The 19,338-nt window shown below is 38.2% G+C and overlaps 2 protein-coding genes across 2 annotated transcripts in view; one reads left to right on the top strand and one right to left on the bottom strand.

Moving 5' to 3' along the window:
* The window catches only part of chst7 (carbohydrate (N-acetylglucosamine 6-O) sulfotransferase 7), a 6,206-nt gene extending 3,512 nt beyond the window's left edge, over positions 1-2,694 (top strand). The window contains exon 2 of the mRNA XM_024279388.2: positions 1,612-2,694. The gene's annotated coding sequence lies outside the window, so the exon portion shown is untranslated. The remainder of the gene's footprint in view (positions 1-1,611) is intronic.
* A 3,026-nt stretch (positions 2,695-5,720) lies between these two features.
* The window catches only part of slc9a7 (solute carrier family 9 member 7), a 34,545-nt gene continuing 20,927 nt past the window's right edge, over positions 5,721-19,338 (bottom strand). The window contains exons 13-16 of the mRNA XM_024279463.2: positions 16,809-16,872; positions 14,515-14,597; positions 13,533-13,638; positions 5,721-8,424 (exon numbers count right to left, since the gene is read on the bottom strand). Of these exons, the coding sequence (XP_024135231.1) occupies positions 8,164-8,424; positions 13,533-13,638; positions 14,515-14,597; positions 16,809-16,872 (514 nt within the window). The 3' untranslated portion in view covers positions 5,721-8,163. The remainder of the gene's footprint in view (positions 8,425-13,532; positions 13,639-14,514; positions 14,598-16,808; positions 16,873-19,338) is intronic.

Genomic DNA, 19,338 nt, shown 5'->3' with positions numbered 1-19,338 from the left:
GACCAATATGACTTACTTTTTTTAAGTAAAGAGAAGATCAGTAAAGTTGTTTAACTTTTATTGAGAACATTCTGACATTAAAAATATTTTGTTTGATTATCAAAAATCTTTCTTGGCATCCAAGGGAAACATTTTTCTGAACTTAACAACCTTAGATCAGATAATGTTATCATTCGACCAGCTTTAATGAAACGCTCTTAAACTCACGTCAAACTAAATGTGTTTAGCTATCCGCACATTGTGATTTCACACATTTATTGTGTTTCCTGCATATTTTAATTTTGTTGTGACCGTGTGACTTTTATCCAATTGACCCTCAACTCTATGAAAGCTAAAATGTTTCCAAACGATCGCTTTAAGCGAAGTTGGTCTGATGACGAGATCTGGAAGGTCAGCCATGTTTGTGTTCTCTTTAAAAATGTCGGAGTGAAAAACGCTTTGCGTTTAGTTCCCCTTCTTATTCTTACTTTAAATCATGCACATTTTTCGATCAGCGATGTATTTATACCAGCTCAGTGGCCTTGTGGTACAGTGTCTGCCCTTAAATTGGAAGGTCATGAGTTCAAATCCCGGTTAGTCTCACCAAAGACTCTAGAAATGCGACCCAGTGCCTCCCTGCTCGACACTCAGCATTAAGGGGTTGGACTGGGGGGTTAAACCACCAAATGGTTCCTGAGTGCGGCTGTGTGGGGTCAGGGGAGGGGTCAAACAGGGCAAACAAATTTATCACATCTAGGTGTGTGAAAACTAATGGGACTTTAACTTTAAAATTCATAAAAATTAGTCGAATTGTTTATAGATCATTTAAAAATTGATTACTTTCCTCACTACTAGTGGAGCAGGGAGAGTTTCTGTGTCGCAACTGAGAGTTTTTTTTTTAAACAGCATTTTTTTCTGCTCCAAATCTAAGACTGTTTGAATAAAGAAATGCAGTTTTAATCTTATCTTTTTATTATACAATAGTATGTCCTCCATCATGACTAAAATGCTACAAGAACAACACCATTTCATTGGAGTAGGTCTTAAAAATGTTAGAGGTCAACTGAAAAATCAGAGCTGGTATAAACCGCTCTCTGCATCTCATCCATCTTGGATGGACTTGAAGTTCTTCTGCAATCCTGAATGAGATGTATAAAATTAGTAATTGTTTTCCAGTGTTTTAGAACCAATGTCAGCTTTGTAGCAGCTTTTATAGCAGCTTGAGTGAGACCATCCGAAATATCTCCGCCTGCTTTACTTCTTCAATGACCGGCGGTCCAACTGTCCCATAGAGGCCTCTTTGTTTTGTCCCTGGCATGGTGTGTCCCCCCCTCCCGTCGTGGATAGTTGGGGGCTGGCAGCGAGTAACTGGGCCTCAGACTGTGCCGTCAAGAAGGGAGTCATTGTACAAGGCAGTCCGTGACGGGATAAAGCTCCCGGAGGTTACAGCCAGGCTGTCACCACCATCCACCCACAAGCAAGGGCCCTCACAGCTGTGATACAGACCGTGTGTGCCCCCCCAACGCCACCCTGCAGCGCCACAACCCAGATAGTTAGGCCGATCGTCCTTGCATGTGTCGCCGTAGCTGCAGGAGATTCCTTTAACGCTTTCCTTTTTTCTCCCTCTTCCAGAGTCCTGGTATTCACAGCTGAGGGCAGAAAGGTGGAAAAGCAAAACAAGCTGCAGGAATGCAGTCCTCCAGGAGGTCTCGAGCGAGCCTCTGGGGTTGTTTTTCCCCTCACCCGAGCCCGCTCGATGAACTGGAGAAAATCCCAGCAGAAAGGGCAGCCTATCACAGACGGGTACATCTGAAACCGGGAGAAGGCAGCTTGTTATTCTAGTCCTGCTTTTCTGACACCCACGTGGTCCCTGGAGATGGGGAGAAGGTGGAGTGGAGGGAATACTACATACAAGGCTGATTTGTGCTACAGTTCACTGCTCAGCCTTTGTCTTTCAGTCTTCCTGTAACACTAATCCCTCCTAGGACCCCCTGTGAGCAGGGGCCATAAAAACACCAGGATTGCAGGGAAGCAGCATCTCTCTCTCGAGTGACCCGTCCGACCCATGACTAAGCTTTCTTGAGCAATACTGATACTAGAGCAGTAGTAACAAAGCTAAAAGAAGAAACTACAGTTTTTCGGGGGGGGGGAAAGGACCCTGAATGCACCGAGCAACTGGCCCCTGAAGGATCTCCACAGCTGCAGCACCCCACTGATAGATTATACACACGGGTGTGAGTTTGTCTAACTTCCTGCATGCTCCTTGGAGAACAGCCTTCACAAACAGAACACTTTGCAAGATTTCACGTGGTACTGATCCATATACTGCTCACATGTTTCAGTTGTTGTTTAAAAATGTGAAACGGGAATGAGAGGGAGGAGCTTCCCCGCCGTCCATGCGGCTCGTTCCAGGAGCCAGTTCTGGACGAAATGTTCCAGAGTTTGGAAGATCTCAGGTCAAAGCGAGAAAAGGTGTTGTGGTCAGCACTGCTGTCTTTATGTACGGTTCATTTTTTAGGTCAAGTTCATTGATGAAGGGGTTAACATGATCTTAAAGGGTTTTTTGTGTTAAAAAAACTGTTAAAACAGGAGCCAGTGGATCATAGAGATGAACATGTTCTGAGTTTGTTAGCGAGCAGTCGTAAGCACTTTGAGAATTGAACTTTGTACTGAACACATGTCTGAAGTTAATAAAATTAGTTTCAGTGTGCCTCATTCAGACTCCTGTGATGCTTTTCCCACCACCTCCTGAGTCCTTCACAGTCCCAGCTGATCACAGCGGAACGTCATCCGGAGACATTTGATTCTCTTTGTAATCTTCACAGATGAGGATGTCAACCTCTTGTGTCAAAGTCGAGGCCCGGGGACCCGATCCGACCCGGCGGGCCGCCATATCCGCAATTGCCCGATGTTATCTTTTCTAACTTGTATATTTTGACAAAATATATTTTTATGAATAGTAAAATATTGAGAGTTATTTAAGGTTTAAATTGATTTATTCTGGAATAATATGCTTTTTTATTATTCATAATTATGTTAAAAGTTACGGTTTTAATGTCTTAAAGATTGGCATTCTGGTAGCTTTTTGGACTATTATGGCTTTACTAAGACTTTTTTAGGCTATTTGGGGGTTTAGCTAATATTTCAGCTACATGGTAGCTGTTTTAGCTAATTTGGGCTTATTTGTTTTACAGGTTGTTTTAGCTAACATTTCACCTAAATGTTAGCTGTTTTTGCTAATTTAGGCCTAAATTTTAGGGTTTTTTAGACTTTTTGAGTTAGGCTAATATTTACATGCTAGCTGTTTTAGCTAATATAGTTTTGTTTTTGTTTTGTTTTTTGGCTTTTTTTTAAGTTTAGCTATTCTTTCAGCAACACACTTGCTGTTTTGACTAACAAGTTTTTTTTCTTTAGGTTAATTTGGGATTTAGGTAATATTTTAGCCAGCTATCAGCTTCAGCATTTTCAGCTTTTAGCTTCAGTGTTTTTAGCTATTAATTTCAGCATCTTCAGCTATCAGCACTAGCATCTTTAGCAGCCAAATTCAGCTTACAGTATTCATACTAGCATTATTGCAGGTAATGCTACATATCTAGTTTATCCTATTCAGTCTGCGACCTGAGGTGTGTTTTTGATTTTGGTCCCCTATGCGATTGAGTTTGACACCCCTGATGTAAACAAAACTTTCATTTAAAACACTGAATGCATTTTTTTTCACTTTTTTTGATTTATCTGTGGATGTGTCTGAAAGGTTAATAAACAGAACCATGTGCAACTACAAGTTTGTCTAACACAGGGGTCTGGAACCTTCAACACTTAGAGCCATTTGGGTCAATATTTCATGGACCAAAAACCAACTGGAGCCACAAAAACTCGCTTCATCCTTTAGAAAAATAAGACTCCGATTTGTAATTATGTCAGCGATACCATTAAAATAAATAAAAGTTAACTTCTTTTGTATGAATATAGCATAAATATAATGAGAAAATACTCATTTTTTTTCAAAATATGAAACAGTTTATAACTTTTGACAGGTGCACATGATTTCCTTTCAAAATAAGACACCTGTCAAATAGAATCAGCTCAATGCTGCCAATGTAGTGTAATGTCAGCAGTCATTAAAAAACTATTTATGGTAGATCTCTGCCAAAAATACATGAATCCAACTGAAAAAATAAATCAGAGCCAAATGTGACTATGTATTTTTTAACCATTAAATGTAGTTCAAAAATAGAAAATCTGTCTTATAATCCACTTCACCTTGATTCTGGTTGTGCTTTCTGACTTCCAGTTAATTTACCATGGTATACGGCGCCCAAAAATCTGATGTCTACAATGTTTTAGCTAAGTACCGTTAGTTTTTAAAAACAAAACTCTTTATCTTTCTTTAACCAGAAAGCCAAAATGGAAGGGTAAAAGAGCCACACGTGGCTCTGGAGCCAGAGGTTGCAGACCCCTGGCCTAACAATTCTAGCATAAATGACCATAAATGTTTTAGTTTTTTACAAAACGTTTGAAAACTTTACGTTTTTCAATACTGAAATTGTTGCTCTGCGATTCAGAAAAAGAAAATGGAAAAAGCTGCTCTCGGTTAGTCTGCAACTTTTAACACTAAAGTCCAGTTTCTTACAGAACAAAACCCAATCACTGCTGAGAAATATATAGGTTTTTGTGTCCATTAAGCCATTCATTTATAGTGTAACTCTACAATAATGGAATTATAGCAGTGTTATATTTTTTGGCATAAAACAATTTTAATTATTTTCCTTTTGACAGAAGCAAAGACAAGTTCCTTTCAAAATAAAACACATCTTGTGGTCAAATTAAGATCAGATTTACTGTCAATTTCTAGCATTGCATCTCTGATGAACCCTTATTCTACTCTGTTTAATATTAAACATGGGACTTTATGGTTAAATAAAGTTTAGTAATAATAAAAACATGATAGAATTAGGTGTAGAATCAATAAAAAAAATCAATATTTACATTCCTATTCTTTGTCTCTGAACAGACATATTGTTCTCCAGAAACTTATCTTTGTAATAAATCACTCTTATATCATATTGTTTTGCTCAGTTATTTGAAATGTCAAACATCTAAAGACAAAATTTCATTAACTAAAATAAATTAACCAACATTACAAAGCCATAATTTATTAAAATCGCTAGTATTTTTCTTCAAAGCCAAAGAGGTTGCGGGCAAATCCACTTAATGAAAGCTTTGTTTGATATGTAAACTGAAAAAATAGACATCATATGCAATTAAATGGACAGATTTCAGTTCCTGAAGGTTAGTGGGTGAATGAATACTTTATTAAAATCTTTCATTTTTTTATGTTGTTTTTATCTTATTTAGCAACTTTAATAGGTTATCTTTCTTTTTGGCTTAAACCAGAAAAAAAGCAAATATGTGACTTTATGACTCAGAAATCAAATGGGGAATTATGGCTTATTCTTTATTAGAATACTTTTTAAACCTTAAATACAAAAGTTTTTGCTTTGTTGCTTTATTTTGAAATCCAAAGATAAACAAACAAATATATATATATATATATCTTTCAGTTAAAAAAAAAAATAAAGGTGTCACTTTTTTAATGAAAAAAAAATCCTAATAAATGTTTAAATCATTTGAATAAATTCACTGAAAAATTGATTAATTTGAACTGTAAAAAAAGAAGAAAAAAAATGCCCATACATTTTGTGAACCATCCTTTGCGTGTAAAAACAGAGAACCACTGGGGATTGAAATGGAATGATCTTTATTAGCATGTTGACATGCAAACCACTGCTCACCGGCAGCCAGTTGCCACTATAGAAACAACAGGTGGACCTACAGACAGTTCGGCTACATCTCGTATTTCTCAGGTACAGAGAGCATTTAAATATAGCCGGCAAGACGACTGACAGCGCAGCAGTAGAGCTGTACAGAGTGCACATGAAGGTTATGTAAGTGTCCCATGAGTGTCCTCTATGTGAGGTAAAGTGCCAGTCTCGGCTCAATTATTTGTCTGCCGCCTTCAGCAAAGTTCTCCATAAATTGCTCTCATCCAGAGAAACCTCAACAAACGCTGCACGCTTCTGATCCGATTGTGGTTAAGATTTCAAAGACAAATCACATTTTTTTTTATATATAAACTCATTTTGGTCAAGCATATTTTATTCCTCAAAGATGCTTTTATTTTTATTTTCAAGGCAACATCATGAGGAAGTTGTTCATTTTGATCTGACATTTGGGCCTCTCCGTCATCTGATTGTGAAAGTGGATGTTAGAAAGTGTAACTTCCCAGCATGCCCCCCTCCCTGCAGCCGAGTATAAATGACCTGTTCTGCATACAGCTTGGCAACAGCTTGAACAAGATTAGTTTCCTCTCGGAGGTCCCCGGTGACCCAAAAAGCATGCAAGTTTGCGCCTCGTTTGGGAAAACCTCAGATTAACCTCGTACACGACTGCGGCGGCCGCTTTGAGCCGTCAAAACGAGAACAAGAGAGCCTGCGTCAAACAGGAAACGGGTCACAAAGAGCTAGAACGTGTCTGATTAGGTGTAAATATGAGCAGATGTATTCTATAACCCGTCTGCTTGTTCTTCCTCCTCAAAGTGCTGAGCTGTCAACCCACTGGTGACATTTAATGCGAGGGAGCTACACCTGGGTGGGAAGTATACAAATCAAACTTTTATACTAAAGCAGAAAATGCAGAACTACTAAATTAAAAAAAAAACATTTGGTGCGAAAGTGAAAGTCAGAAAACTGACTCATGGAGTTGCTGGAGCCTATCCAGCTACTGCTGGGCAAACTGTTGGGTGTATTCACACTCATACACACTTAAGGACAATTTAGAGTCACCAATTTTTTGACTGTAAGAGGAAGCCGGGGAAATCTTATACATGCATCAGAACTTGCAAATTTCAGAAGGAAAGATCACAGTCGGGATTCAAACCAGAATCTTATCACAGAGAGGTGATGTCACTGCACCGCCGTGTAGCGTGAAATAAATCAGCTTTCTGAAAGAGAACGTAGAAAACAAACGTGAACTCGATGTACTGTTTGATCTCTGCTCATTAAAACAATAAAAAAGGTTAAGCTGTCATTTCTCTTCCCTTTGGAAAGGTTAAACAATAATCTGGTAACTTCATGAACACACAGTTCCTCATGTCCTCAGAACTCCAGGATTTTGTTTAGTTGAAGTCACCCGTTTCATCCGGGTTACCTTTAATATCACAAGAAAATATCTTGAAACAAACAAAAAAGATCGGATCCAAAAACACTGAGAACAGCTTTACCATGAAGTTCCTTTACTATAGCAGGAGCCCCATTTAAACACCAAAACTATGTCAGCCATTGCATCAAGTTATACACAAGCAAAAAAGTAGAACAGTCTCTTGAAAATAAAAATAAAGGCTCCAAAAAGATGCAAAGGCTCATCTTTCACAAACTGCTATTAGTTATCATCACATTTTTCCCAGTTTGGACTCATGATAGTCAGAATACAGCAGATACTAGTGAGGATTTCATCATCATAACTGAAGCAGCTCTAGGTTCAAATATACTTCATATCAGTAAACAATTCTTAGGTTTATTCTTTTTTTTTCTCCTCAAAATATTCAAAAATACTATTAAGGCTGGCTCTTTACTTCACATGCATATTTCTGTCTGTTTCTCAGATGTCAGAACTATTGTTTTAGGAGAAACCCCAAATGAGAAACTCCTTTTTTTGGGAAGAAGAAGAAGCAGTTCAGCCAAACATCAGCCTGGAAGCTATTTACATGCTTGAATTCTTCTCCTCTGCTGTCCGATGGTGCCGGACGCGCAGCAGCTGCAGGTGAACGGATGGAATGAAGGTTTTTGGATGAGAGAAGATGAAGTCTTCTCCTTTTTGCACCACAAAGACTCATCTGTTCTGACATGCAGACAACATATTTGCATCTTCTTCTGCAGTGCAAAACAATCTCTAAGGGGGCTTGGAGGATTCTCCTCCTCCGGCGTCTCCTTGAGATCAATCACCGCCCCCCCCCCCGGAGTCATGAGGATGAAGCACCTTCTGCCCCATCAGGCAGCTCAGTCCTGCATCAAAACCATCCATGAAGACCTGCGCGGCAGCAGCTGTTGGCGAAGTGGTGTGGGAGTCAGGTTGGAGGGAGGCTGGCAGCTCAAGCAGGTAAGGGGTGGTGGGGGGGTCTGGGCACAGTCAGATGTGATCCTCCACGGGGAAAACCAGACGTGTGCCGCGGCTCAGCAGCTCCTGCTCGCGGGAGTCCAGCTCGCGCTCCAGCGCCTCCTCCGACGTGCTGCCGCTCCGCTTTCCGTTTGCGCTCCAGCCCAGCTCCCCGGCGGCGTCCGCTCTGCCCGACGCGCCGTTGGCCGTGATGGAAGTGTCGCCGAACATGAAGGTCAGGTCAGCGTCGCTGTGGATCAGGTCAGAGTCTGGGTCCCTCAGCTGCTCGTGATTCTGGAAAACAAACACGGAGAGGGGCGTGAGGGAGGGGTGTCGCCATGGAGATGATGCGAGGCTCAGTGTGCAGAGGCTCATCAGGGACACAGAGAATTCACAGGGCGAGGGAGGAGACTTTCTCTCGTTTTCATGAGCTAGAGCAAGTGGACTGAGCTGAAGATAAAAACAACAGGAAACCACAGAATCACACTTCTCTCATTTGTATGAAGCGACGGGTGTAGAAAGGAACTGTGCTCAAACACACTTAGCAGCACGATTTGAACTTCAGCTAAACGATTGGCTCTAAATTACCCTGCTCTGACTGACTGCCAGTCGATGCTGCCGCATCTCCCCGGGGGAACAGGATGACTTAATGTCAGGTCAATGAGTGGAATATTCAAATGACACGACGAGGAAAAAGAATTACGTCACATCTCGCCAGCAATTAACATGACAAAGACACAAGAAAAAGAGGCAGATTTAAAGAAAAACTTGAAAAGCACACATGCTAAACTCTGTTTGAGGAACGTTTGCAAGAACAAGTCAAACTTCAAAGAACAGGAAATGGAACAAATGCAAATATTGTGACCAATTTAAAACTACCAAAGTACAATGTGACAGACGGATGGAGGTAGAAGTGATGGAGAGCCTTTAGCATTTAACCCTGGAGAACTCACTGGGTCACATTTGACCCGTTTTTCTTTTTTTTGGATTTTTTGTTTTTAAGTTTAATCATTTCAATTTTTTGGCAGCTGTAATTGGTGGTAGCTATAATGAACAACCAAAAAAAGCTAGTCTGCACCACACATGTGTTGTGAAAACAAACCGATCAGTGGAAGCGAGGCTAAAACGGAGTGGGAATGCTCGCCAGAATAAAGCGGACAGACCGTACCACTCCTTACCGGACTGGACCCGACTGCTCAGTGGAATCGAGGCTTTTGGCACGTGGCGGGAACCAAATCTGCAATTCTCGCACCACAGATCGACATTCCTGAACATTTTCTCACAAAATTTAACACAAATTATGCCCAAATAAATAAATAAAACAGATGCGCAGTATTGTAAAGTTTTTAAATAGATCTACTAAAAACCTCCCTTTCATAAGTTCTAATTTTTAAAATATAGTTTCAGATTTACTGATTAAAAGTGTTAGGCAGCCTGACAGAAAGAGGTCAGGCTAGTGCTGGGCAATATGGAAGAAATGGTATATCATGATATAGATTAATTAATATCAATATATATCACGATATACCCCAATAAAGTATATTTTCAGTTATTCTCTGAAAAAAAATGAAGAAAAATATAAATTTAATCTTAATTATTTAAGTAACATTTAACTGAATAGTCACAAATGAGCAACATTTTTTATGTGCTCAGCTGTTTTAAGTTTCTTAGTAGGAGAACAAATTTTTGCACAAAAGTTCAGCAATGAAAATAAATAAAAAAGGTAGAAATGATAGAAGAGAAAATCTCAATAGACACTTTTCTATTTGTTTATGTATCTTCATATCACCCAGCACAAGATCAGGCTAATCTGAAACCTGAAATTACTCAATATTTTGTTGCTTTAAAGCAATTACAATCATCACACCTCCTCCGCCATGCCTAAAACAATCTTTAACCATCGTATTATTTGTCCCACCGACTAAAGTGATGTCTAAACTCCTGAGATTTAACAGCAAAATCTCATATCGTTTGGAGTTTTATCACAGTATTCAAAGCTACAAGCCAGAACGTGTGTCTCCACTAAGACTGGAAGGTCAGGAGTTCAAATCTACTGTATGGTCGAGTCAAATGGGAACCCCCTGTTCAACACTTCTGAACATTTCCTGGTTCAGATCAATCCCAACATTGTTTCACAAATTATGCAAAAGAAACAGGAATGCTCAATCTATTGTAAACCTGACTTTCATTAAGGGAATTTTTTAGAATATTTTTTTTAATTAAAACTGTCAAGCTGCCTGACAGAGAGATGCTGATCAGAGACTGCAAATACTCTGCTTCCAAATGTGACAATAATCACACTTCTAAATAATGAGGAGTTTCTGCTGAAATTTTGCCTTCTTTTTCCAACAGCTTCACTCTGGCTTCATCCGTTTACAGAACTTCATTTCTGAAGCTCTTTGTTTTTTTTCAGATTCACTTGCTTAAAACATCAGCTGTGCTTCTTCTGCACAGACAGAGGAGGCCTTCTCTCTGCAGCTCTCTCAAACAAACCACACTTGTTCAGTTTTTTTTTCTGTAATTCCTGGATCTAAATGTCTTGCATGCACAGAGAATTCTTCAAGGGCGAGATGTACAGTATCTCTGTTGTTCTTTTACGTTCTCTGAGGATTTCACATTCTGACCTAGAGGAAAAAAACAAATCAGTGGGACGTTCACTCTGAGGAAGTTTGGTCTTGAACCTTTTCTTTTGTAAAGACTCTCAGGAAATCCAAATACCGTATTTTTCGGACTATAAGTCGCACCGGAGTATAAGTCGCAGGGGCCAAAAAATGCATAATGAAGAAGAAAAAACCATACATAAGTCGCACTGGAGTATAAGTCGCATTTTTTTCAAGTAATTTATTTTACAAACTGGTTGAAAAAAACGATCTTACATCATCCTGGAAGGTAAGTTATAACATTCATAAGTGAATAGAAAACAGGCTGAATATGTGTCAACACATATTCACATATTAGCATCATGAAAAAAACGAAAAGGTGTAGCATTTATATAACATAACAGTTTTATTTAACTATAGCCTCAAGAACTCATCAACTTTGTATCTTTACTGTAATTAATTGCACGCAATCTCACTCCATATCACTAAATCCCTTAAATTCTTCGTCCTCTGTGTCACGTTTGAATAACTAAAGTAAATAAAGTAATTGCAAAGATCACCATAAGAGGGCACTCTAGACTTACGGTCCAAATCTCATCATTAAAAATTTGTATATAAGTCGCACTGGAGTATAAGTCGCAGGGACATTCAATCTATGAAAAAAACCGCGACTTATAGTCCGGAAAATACGGTATTCTGGATGTTTAAAATGATTTTGATTGATTTAAAAATGCTCTTTATTGGACCATCCACATATTTACATATTAACTCAAGTGGTGGGTGATTTAATTATGACGTGAGCACTGGGGTTTAAAAAGAGAAAATGAGATCACCAGCAGTATTGACATGGCACAAACATCTTAAAAGTGCAAGTAACATCTGTTGAACATCACTCAGATTGCTTGATAACGTCTAGTGAACCAGATTGCAATTTTTGCTGTAGCAAACAGGAAGTTTAGCAGTTGATTTTTTTTCTTTTTTTGCATTTGAAAATACATGCACATACACAAAGAGTGGATGTTTAAAATGTGAAAGTGCAAAAACATTTTCATCTCTAAAATCAGTACTGGTGTAAAAACCCTCCGCTTTATGGAGATCTGATGATTTAGCAGCAATTCTATTAATTCTATTGTTAGTACGTTGGTTTAATTTAGGGAAATGAAAAATAATTTATGTTCCCTCCCTTACTGCCCTTCCAACATGCATAAACTGTATTGTTATAAATCATATCCTTATTTTTAGTATTTGTTATTGTTTAGGGTTTATGGTAAAAATGTTGTCTCATCTAACCCTTTTGTTATTTGTATGTTGGAAATACAGAAAATAAACTCAGAAGTAGGATTTATATTTATGCAGAAAATAAACAAATTATGACGAAAAACAGATGAATAAATGTATTTATAATTGCTTTAATTATTTTTCTTTAATGTTCAATAAAATGTATTGTTTGGAGATCTGCAACTGACAAACTCCAGATTATTATTAACAAAGACAAAAAATGGCAATAAAACCTCTGATATCCAGAAACGAAGAGGAACCAGGACTTTTTCCTCTTCTCTCTGAAGCACAGCGTCACCATAGCTGGCAAACTAACCGCTGCTAAATGGAAAGAGAAACATTTTTCTGCATAAAAAGATTAATGGAGAACTTTTTGAAAAGTTTCCAAGAAGACTGCACGGATACTTTTAACATTTATTGTCCATGAAACTAAATAAACCTCATGCAAAGCGGAATAAACCCACTATCACAGTAAATAAAACATTAGAAATGCCTGTTCGCAGAAACTGTAGTGATCATGTGGTTCAGACTGGAGAGAACTTTCTGTGTTCTGTGGATGAGAATCTGCACCTAAATGCTTTGGCTCTTTGTGCGATTACTGGCAGACTCTGAAAAGACTCTGAATACTAAAGGTTTTTGTTTTTTTTTCTTCCAAGAGAAACACAATGTTGTTCAACTTCCTCACTGGGAATCCTGAATACGGTGAAGAACAGGACAAACCAAAAGTTGCAGTCACTTTCTGACAAAAATGATTTTTCTATTTTTCTTTTAAGAAGTGATTAAAGAAATATCCAGTGTCGTCTCTGCATAAACCTCACCTAACAGGACAAAAAAAATGTAGAAATTTGACAAATTCTCTTTAAATGCGAGGATAACGACCCTTTGATCATCTTACTTTTTTATTCCACCAGTAAAAAGTCTGGCAAAACGTTTGATTCTTAATGACAAAATCTCTCATAATTTGAGTTTTAAGTCACATTTTAACAACAAAACTCATTACAGACTTCTATAAAACACCTACATTGTTTTGGAGAAGTTTCAGTTCCAGCTTTTAACATAAAGCAGACCGAAAGCGAAATTCAAAGAAAGTGAGTTTGCTTCAAACATCAATAAAGCTGCCTCCACTGATTAACAAAACACAAAATACATCACTGTTTTATCAGTTTTTGGCTGCAATGATGTCATTTCTCAAAATTCACATCTATTTTTTTTGTCTAAACACGACAGTTGAAGTATCTGTATCAGCACAGATTAGTTTAGAACAGATCATGTAAATGTTTGCAACAATTCCCCTCTTAAAGGGATTTAAAAAAATGTCCTTTTCTAAACATGTGAAGGAAATAGCTTCAGCTTAGTCATTTTTTCTCTACTTTTCAACAGAACTCAAATAGATTTTGTATTTTTTTTTGTTAATTTCCCAACAACTCAAACTATTGTTTTGAATGTGTTGACAACAGCTTATTATTGACACACAGCAATGCTTTGTTTGTTGTTGTTGTGGCGATCGTGCACGGGGACGCTCACCTCGTAAGCCTGTGGAGTGGTCAGGCAGCTCGCCAGCGGGCCGCAGTAACCGGGCAGGGTGGAGGTGAGGGGGGGACCACTGTGGGTCAGAATGGGCTTAAGGTAGCTGAAGGGCTCATAAGGAAAACAAACTTCAACCTTTAGTTAAATAAAACGTTTTAGCCACAGAGAATTTGAAATGTGTCCTTATAGGCAGATTCATAGAATGGAACATTTCATGTATGATATTCTTAACGTCTTAAAACCAGAGCTAATATTTGAGCTAAGCCTCAACACACACAGTCACAGGCTTCAAGTGAGCAGAATCAACTACTGTGGTAATAGAACCCAAAATGTGATGACCACGCATGCAGACATTAGGGCTTAAGAGGTTAAAAATGATCCGTTTTACACAAGTTTTTACTCAAATAACTGAAATTGTTGACGTTAGTCCCACATAATATGAATGCTGCTAAAACATACACTGAAAATGAACTAAAGCACAAATATTTACATTTGTAGAATGTCAGCAACATGGTATATTTAGATTCAGCTGAGAGCCAATAACTGGGTTGTAGCTGCAGTGCGGTGGAGAAGATGCAGGTTTTTCTACTTTTGGACTGTAATTAGGATTTTTCTGGACGCGGAGACTCTGAGTTTATGTGCGGATGGAAACAGAGGGCCGCTTCAAGCTCAGCTGTCCAGAAATAAAGTCATGTGTCATAACTGTGTCAGCTGTGGCTCGACAGAAAACTGTTTCAAACTATATTTTAACAGAGGGGGGTTTACGAGCCAAACTGCAGCTGCTCTGCCCTGGAGCTGCAGAGGTGCTGAAGTGGAGCAGCTCCATCGTCTGCATAGACAGAACCTCAAACGAAAAATAAAAACTAAACATCTGTGATCAATCTGACTGGACATTAGACTTAATCAAAGCGGCAAATAGGATAAAGATTTACCTTGAGGTCTAAAACAGACACATAAATCAAAACAGACAAAAGGATACTTGTGATCAAAGTTGTACCAAAACCTGAAGAGCCATGCGCTCTCCTGCCTGGTTTTACTCTGTCCATCCCCCTGAGTGCTGTCCTGCAGAAGAGCATAACAAGTACAACATTTTTATCCTACAAAACCATTCACAGAACCTAAACAATCATTTCAGACTCATAGGAATTGATTAAAAAGTACAAAAAAAAAACACTCATCCCAGAAGTATGATGTTCATCTCACACTGGTTGATGTTGTAGTTATAAGATTTTGTTTTTTTTCTTTCCCAATCTTCTCTTATTGTTTACTAAATCGGCTGAATGCTTGTGTATCTGTATCTTTCTTCTTTCATTGATTGATTTATTGATTGTTAAAAAGGGCAGACAAAATAAGTTTTTCTTCTTTCCGTCCCCTATTCATTTTTTTCCCCTTTCCATCATGCTTGAGTTTACAACTTAAGTTTATATTGTATGTTTTTTTATTAATGAATAAAAATGAGAAGAAAAAAAAAGACCATAACTTCTTTAAAGTTTAAAACAATTATCTTATTTTTTCTATCAGCTAATACCAAAGCTGGTTAGGTTGATAAATTGTGCATTTTGTGGTACAAGCACCAGATTTTCCATGGATGTGCTTTGAAAAATTGAGGAAAAAATATCATGGGCTATGTCTGAATTCTCCCTGTAATTCCCAACTGCTAAAAAAAAAAAAAAAAATACAGTACAGGACTACCTAGTGCCTTAGATTTTAAAATCAATTTAGACACCATACTCACTACTTTTTTTTCCCTAAATGGCTGATATGACATCACCAATTTCACAAAGTGAAATCAATACAAACGTCTATTTGTGACTTCACTATGTTCTGATGGATGGTATGTTAAAAATTTACATTTACGGTAAATATTTATTTTCCCAAAAAAATTGTTCAAACGCAATGCATTGTGGTCTATATTCGCTAATCTAGTGAGCATCGATACACGCTAGTTTTTAACAAAGACTTCTGGAGAATCTCTAGTGCACTGGATTTTGGAATTGTAGATTTGGACAGCACTACAAAATGAAGAACACACTAAACAGTGAATAGTGAAGGAATTCTGACGGCCATCGATAAAACTGCTAAATGGTGGCCATTTTTAAAGATGGCGGCCAAAATGCTCTTTTGTTACAAACTGAATCGATTTCTAATCCTGCAATCCAACCAGATCGATCCGTCTGAGGCAGAATCGAACTATACCATTAAAAATATTTTCAAAATGTGCTTAACTGAATTGATATTGGAAAGAACCATTTGAGTTGAGCCACTGTAGGTTTACTATAACATATAAAGTGTCATCACACCGGACAACGTATATGAGATGCAGCAAAAAATGATCAACCACCATTCCAGTCCAATGTGTGGAAACACTTTGAATTTAGCAAAGTCATGTGACCATACAGTGTGATAGAATGTCCCACTGTCCATTTTTTTGCCCAAGTATCAAAAATATGGACTGCACAAAATGCAGCTTTTAGCTTGAAAGTTACCAACAGAACACTATTTTATAGATACTTTAAAACCTTGTTAAACATTCTGTTCTTAAACAGGGGCCCATCGGCTACAATCAGGCCAAATGTGGTGCTTGTACCACAAAATGCACAATCATTTTAATAGCCAGCTCCACAATAATAGTGGGTTCCATTGATAGTAGAGAGCTGCTGCTCACAATGCTTCATTTTTAAAACTGAATAAATGTTTATCGTCATTGATTTAGGTTGAAAACAAAGATATACAGATAGCAGCTCCTCTCCTCAGCAGTGTGGTCGTCTCACAAACAGCTTTATGATCAAAGTAAACACAATGAATAACCAATTATAGAGATATGTTTTGTTTATCCTCCATTGTGTTTCTTCTCAGCAGTGTTATGAAACCACTTGTCAGTTAAAGTCTGCTCTGTGCTTTAGTGCTGAAGAACAGAGCAACACTCCATCAAACTTTTCCAAATTTTCATTTAAACTGTGTCACAAATGGGAACGTTTCTTCAAACATCCTAATCTGCCATAGAACACCAGGTGAGAAATGGTTAAAATAAGTGCTATAGGACGACAGAGCTAATTTAAACAACCGTCCAACAAGCATCCAGACAGACAGGTTCTGAAGCTCGAGGCAATCTGTCATAATGCCCCTGCAGTGGAGGATGTGTCGCAGATCCACATCCAGTCATCTTAACAGTTAGAACTCAGGAATGATGGAAACAGCTGCTGCGACCTTGTGTTTACACATGTTTAGGCTTCAAAATGATCCACATGAAGCAGCAGAACACAGGAAACTCACCCCCTGCAGGACCTGGAAACTGTCTGCAGAAGGCTGCAGGTCTTGATCTGGATCCACTCCAACTCTGTGACAATATGGAGATTAGAAAAATGAAAACAAAAAGGAAACCGTTGGAAAATGAAAGATTTCACATATTTGGAGGGTAGAACAGACATTTGAAAAATTTGGACGACTGTCAATCTCTAAATATTTAAGAGTTCTGGCAGAAAAGTCTTCCTCTAAGAAAGGAAGGAAGAGTTTCTGAGAATCTCCAGAACCTCCAGAACGAGGGGAATACTTCCAAGTGGTTCAGTAGAACCAGCTTGAACCCTTCTGCTTCAATCAAAATTGACTTCATTGCAAAGTACGATTTCACCCATATGAGGATTTTGTCTTGGTGATGATGGTGCCTACAACTTTTCATCTAAATCACAAAAATAAATAAATAAATAAAGTGTGTTTTAAAATACTGCAACCATTTGAAAATGTACATAAGTAACACTGATTATGAAGGGGAACCTCAGCTACAGTCGGGTGCAGTCATGGACTTTTATCTGCTTAAAAAAAAAGTATCAACAACTTAAAGTCCCACCTCAATCATATTTGATCTATTTTCAAAGTGTTCCCAGTAGTCTTTTATTTCTAATTGTATCATAATTATAATAAGACAAATCTGTCTGTTGTTCTAGGGATTTTTTTCTCAGTAGTTCATTTAAAATTCACGTCTGAGTTGGGACTGTTGACTAGAAGCAACCCCGCCCCTCTTCCTTTCCTTGTTGCAAGCAGAGCAGGGAGCTCAGCGTATTTTCTACGTCTATTTTTCCAAAGGTTATTTTTCATCTATTCCTGATTCACAGTGATTTGAATAAAAATAGATACTCAGAAATGACATTTTTAGTTTAACTTTTTTTATCCATGTACTCCATCATGAGAAAAATGCTACAAGATGATGTTAAAAACACCAAAAATACTCTTTTCATCATACTCAACCCAGAATCAACCAGTGGGTCTACAAAAAGAGGCGGAGCTTCACAGACTTCACATGAGAAAGCAGCAAGTCTCAACAAAAGAACAAAGGATGTGAGGTCAGAGGCTTCAAGCAGGAAAATTCACCTGATCAAACCGTGGCGAGAACCAAAGAGCAGAACGTCAACATATTCAGCTCATCTGAAATCTCAGCAGCTCGCTCGTCCCACCTCCACATCCTCATGGAAGCTTAAACATCCTAATTTCTCATCAAACTTGTCTCCTAAATCTACCTCCAGAAAATCTGCTGGAATCAGAATGATTTCAATCTCAAGAACATCAGCACAAGTCTGCTGCAACATGCTCAGATGGTCATCCAACCTGCAGCAGCTACAATCCAGGCTTTTATTTTGATAGAGCATTTCCTTATCTTCTTGTACATATTGTTAAGTGTTTTTGCAATACTTTTACAAAAAAAAACACTTCACATGTTGGATTTTCTTTGTTCAAAACATTTTTTTCAGCTGCTAAACAACAATAACTTCTTTCATTACAGTTTCCTCTTTTGATTTTCACATTAAAAGCCTCAAGTTGAAAATGAAAATCTTTGAACAAAACCTAACCTTTGGAAGGAGGGGTGAGGTGAATTCGGTCAGGTGTAAACAGTAGCTCATATCTGACATATTGGAGCGTCAGCAGAGCGTGTGGTCATCTTTAGATGTTTCCACAAATGTCACAGACGGGAAAGATCCCTTTAGGGTCAACGAGCAGACAAATTCACCCTGTGATGCCCGCCAGAGCAGCTCAAACATCAGAGAAGCTCCGGGGATTGAAGCTGAAGGTCATCTTCACGAAAAAAAAATACTTCAACAAGTTGTAAATTGTAATTTTACTGCAAATCTTTAATCCAAATTGAGAAAATATTGACTCCTCTCTCTTAATCTATCACATATTCCTTTTCAGTAGGGTTGTTACTTAGGAACAAATAAATCAACGAGATAAAAATCGTGGAGCATCTGAAGAGTTTGAACTAAACACATTAAAGTAAAATCTTCTGTAATAAAAGTTTGTGTGAAAATAAATGGCAAACTGTGAGGTTCATGGTGGATCAACAAGTCTCTAAAACACATTTATTCCCATCAGATTATGATTATATGGTTCTAGAGGGGGTTCTGGATTAAAAAAAAAAGACAAACTAGCATATTCATGTCACTCTGAAGAAGCAGGAGGAATGGGAGCAGAGAAAAGTGACCAAAAACAGCGAATGGCAACGATCCGGGCCAAACATAATCCCCTGCTTTGGGGACATCCACTAATCCTCAATCTGGGCTCTGCAGGCTTAGCAGATGTTCAGACACAGACATGAACATTTTTACTCAATGACATAATTCAGATGCATGTGGGGCTTCGTTCTGAACACTCCTCTCGTCACTTATCGATTGAACGCATTTATCTGCCTCAATACTTTGATTTCAGTTCATATTTGAGTGTAATCAGATGACAATTAGCTTCTTCACAGAAAACGATTTATTTATGGTCATGCCAACAGGAAGGAGGTTTTCCATTAGCAGCAAAATAAAAGCAG

This window comes from Oryzias melastigma, linkage group LG9 (genome assembly GCF_002922805.2).
Source record: "Oryzias melastigma strain HK-1 linkage group LG9, ASM292280v2, whole genome shotgun sequence".
Classification (NCBI taxonomy): Eukaryota; Metazoa; Chordata; class Actinopteri; order Beloniformes; family Adrianichthyidae; genus Oryzias; species Oryzias melastigma.
Note: the sequence above shows the minus strand (reverse complement) of the source record. Positions and strands in the feature narration are given on the sequence as shown.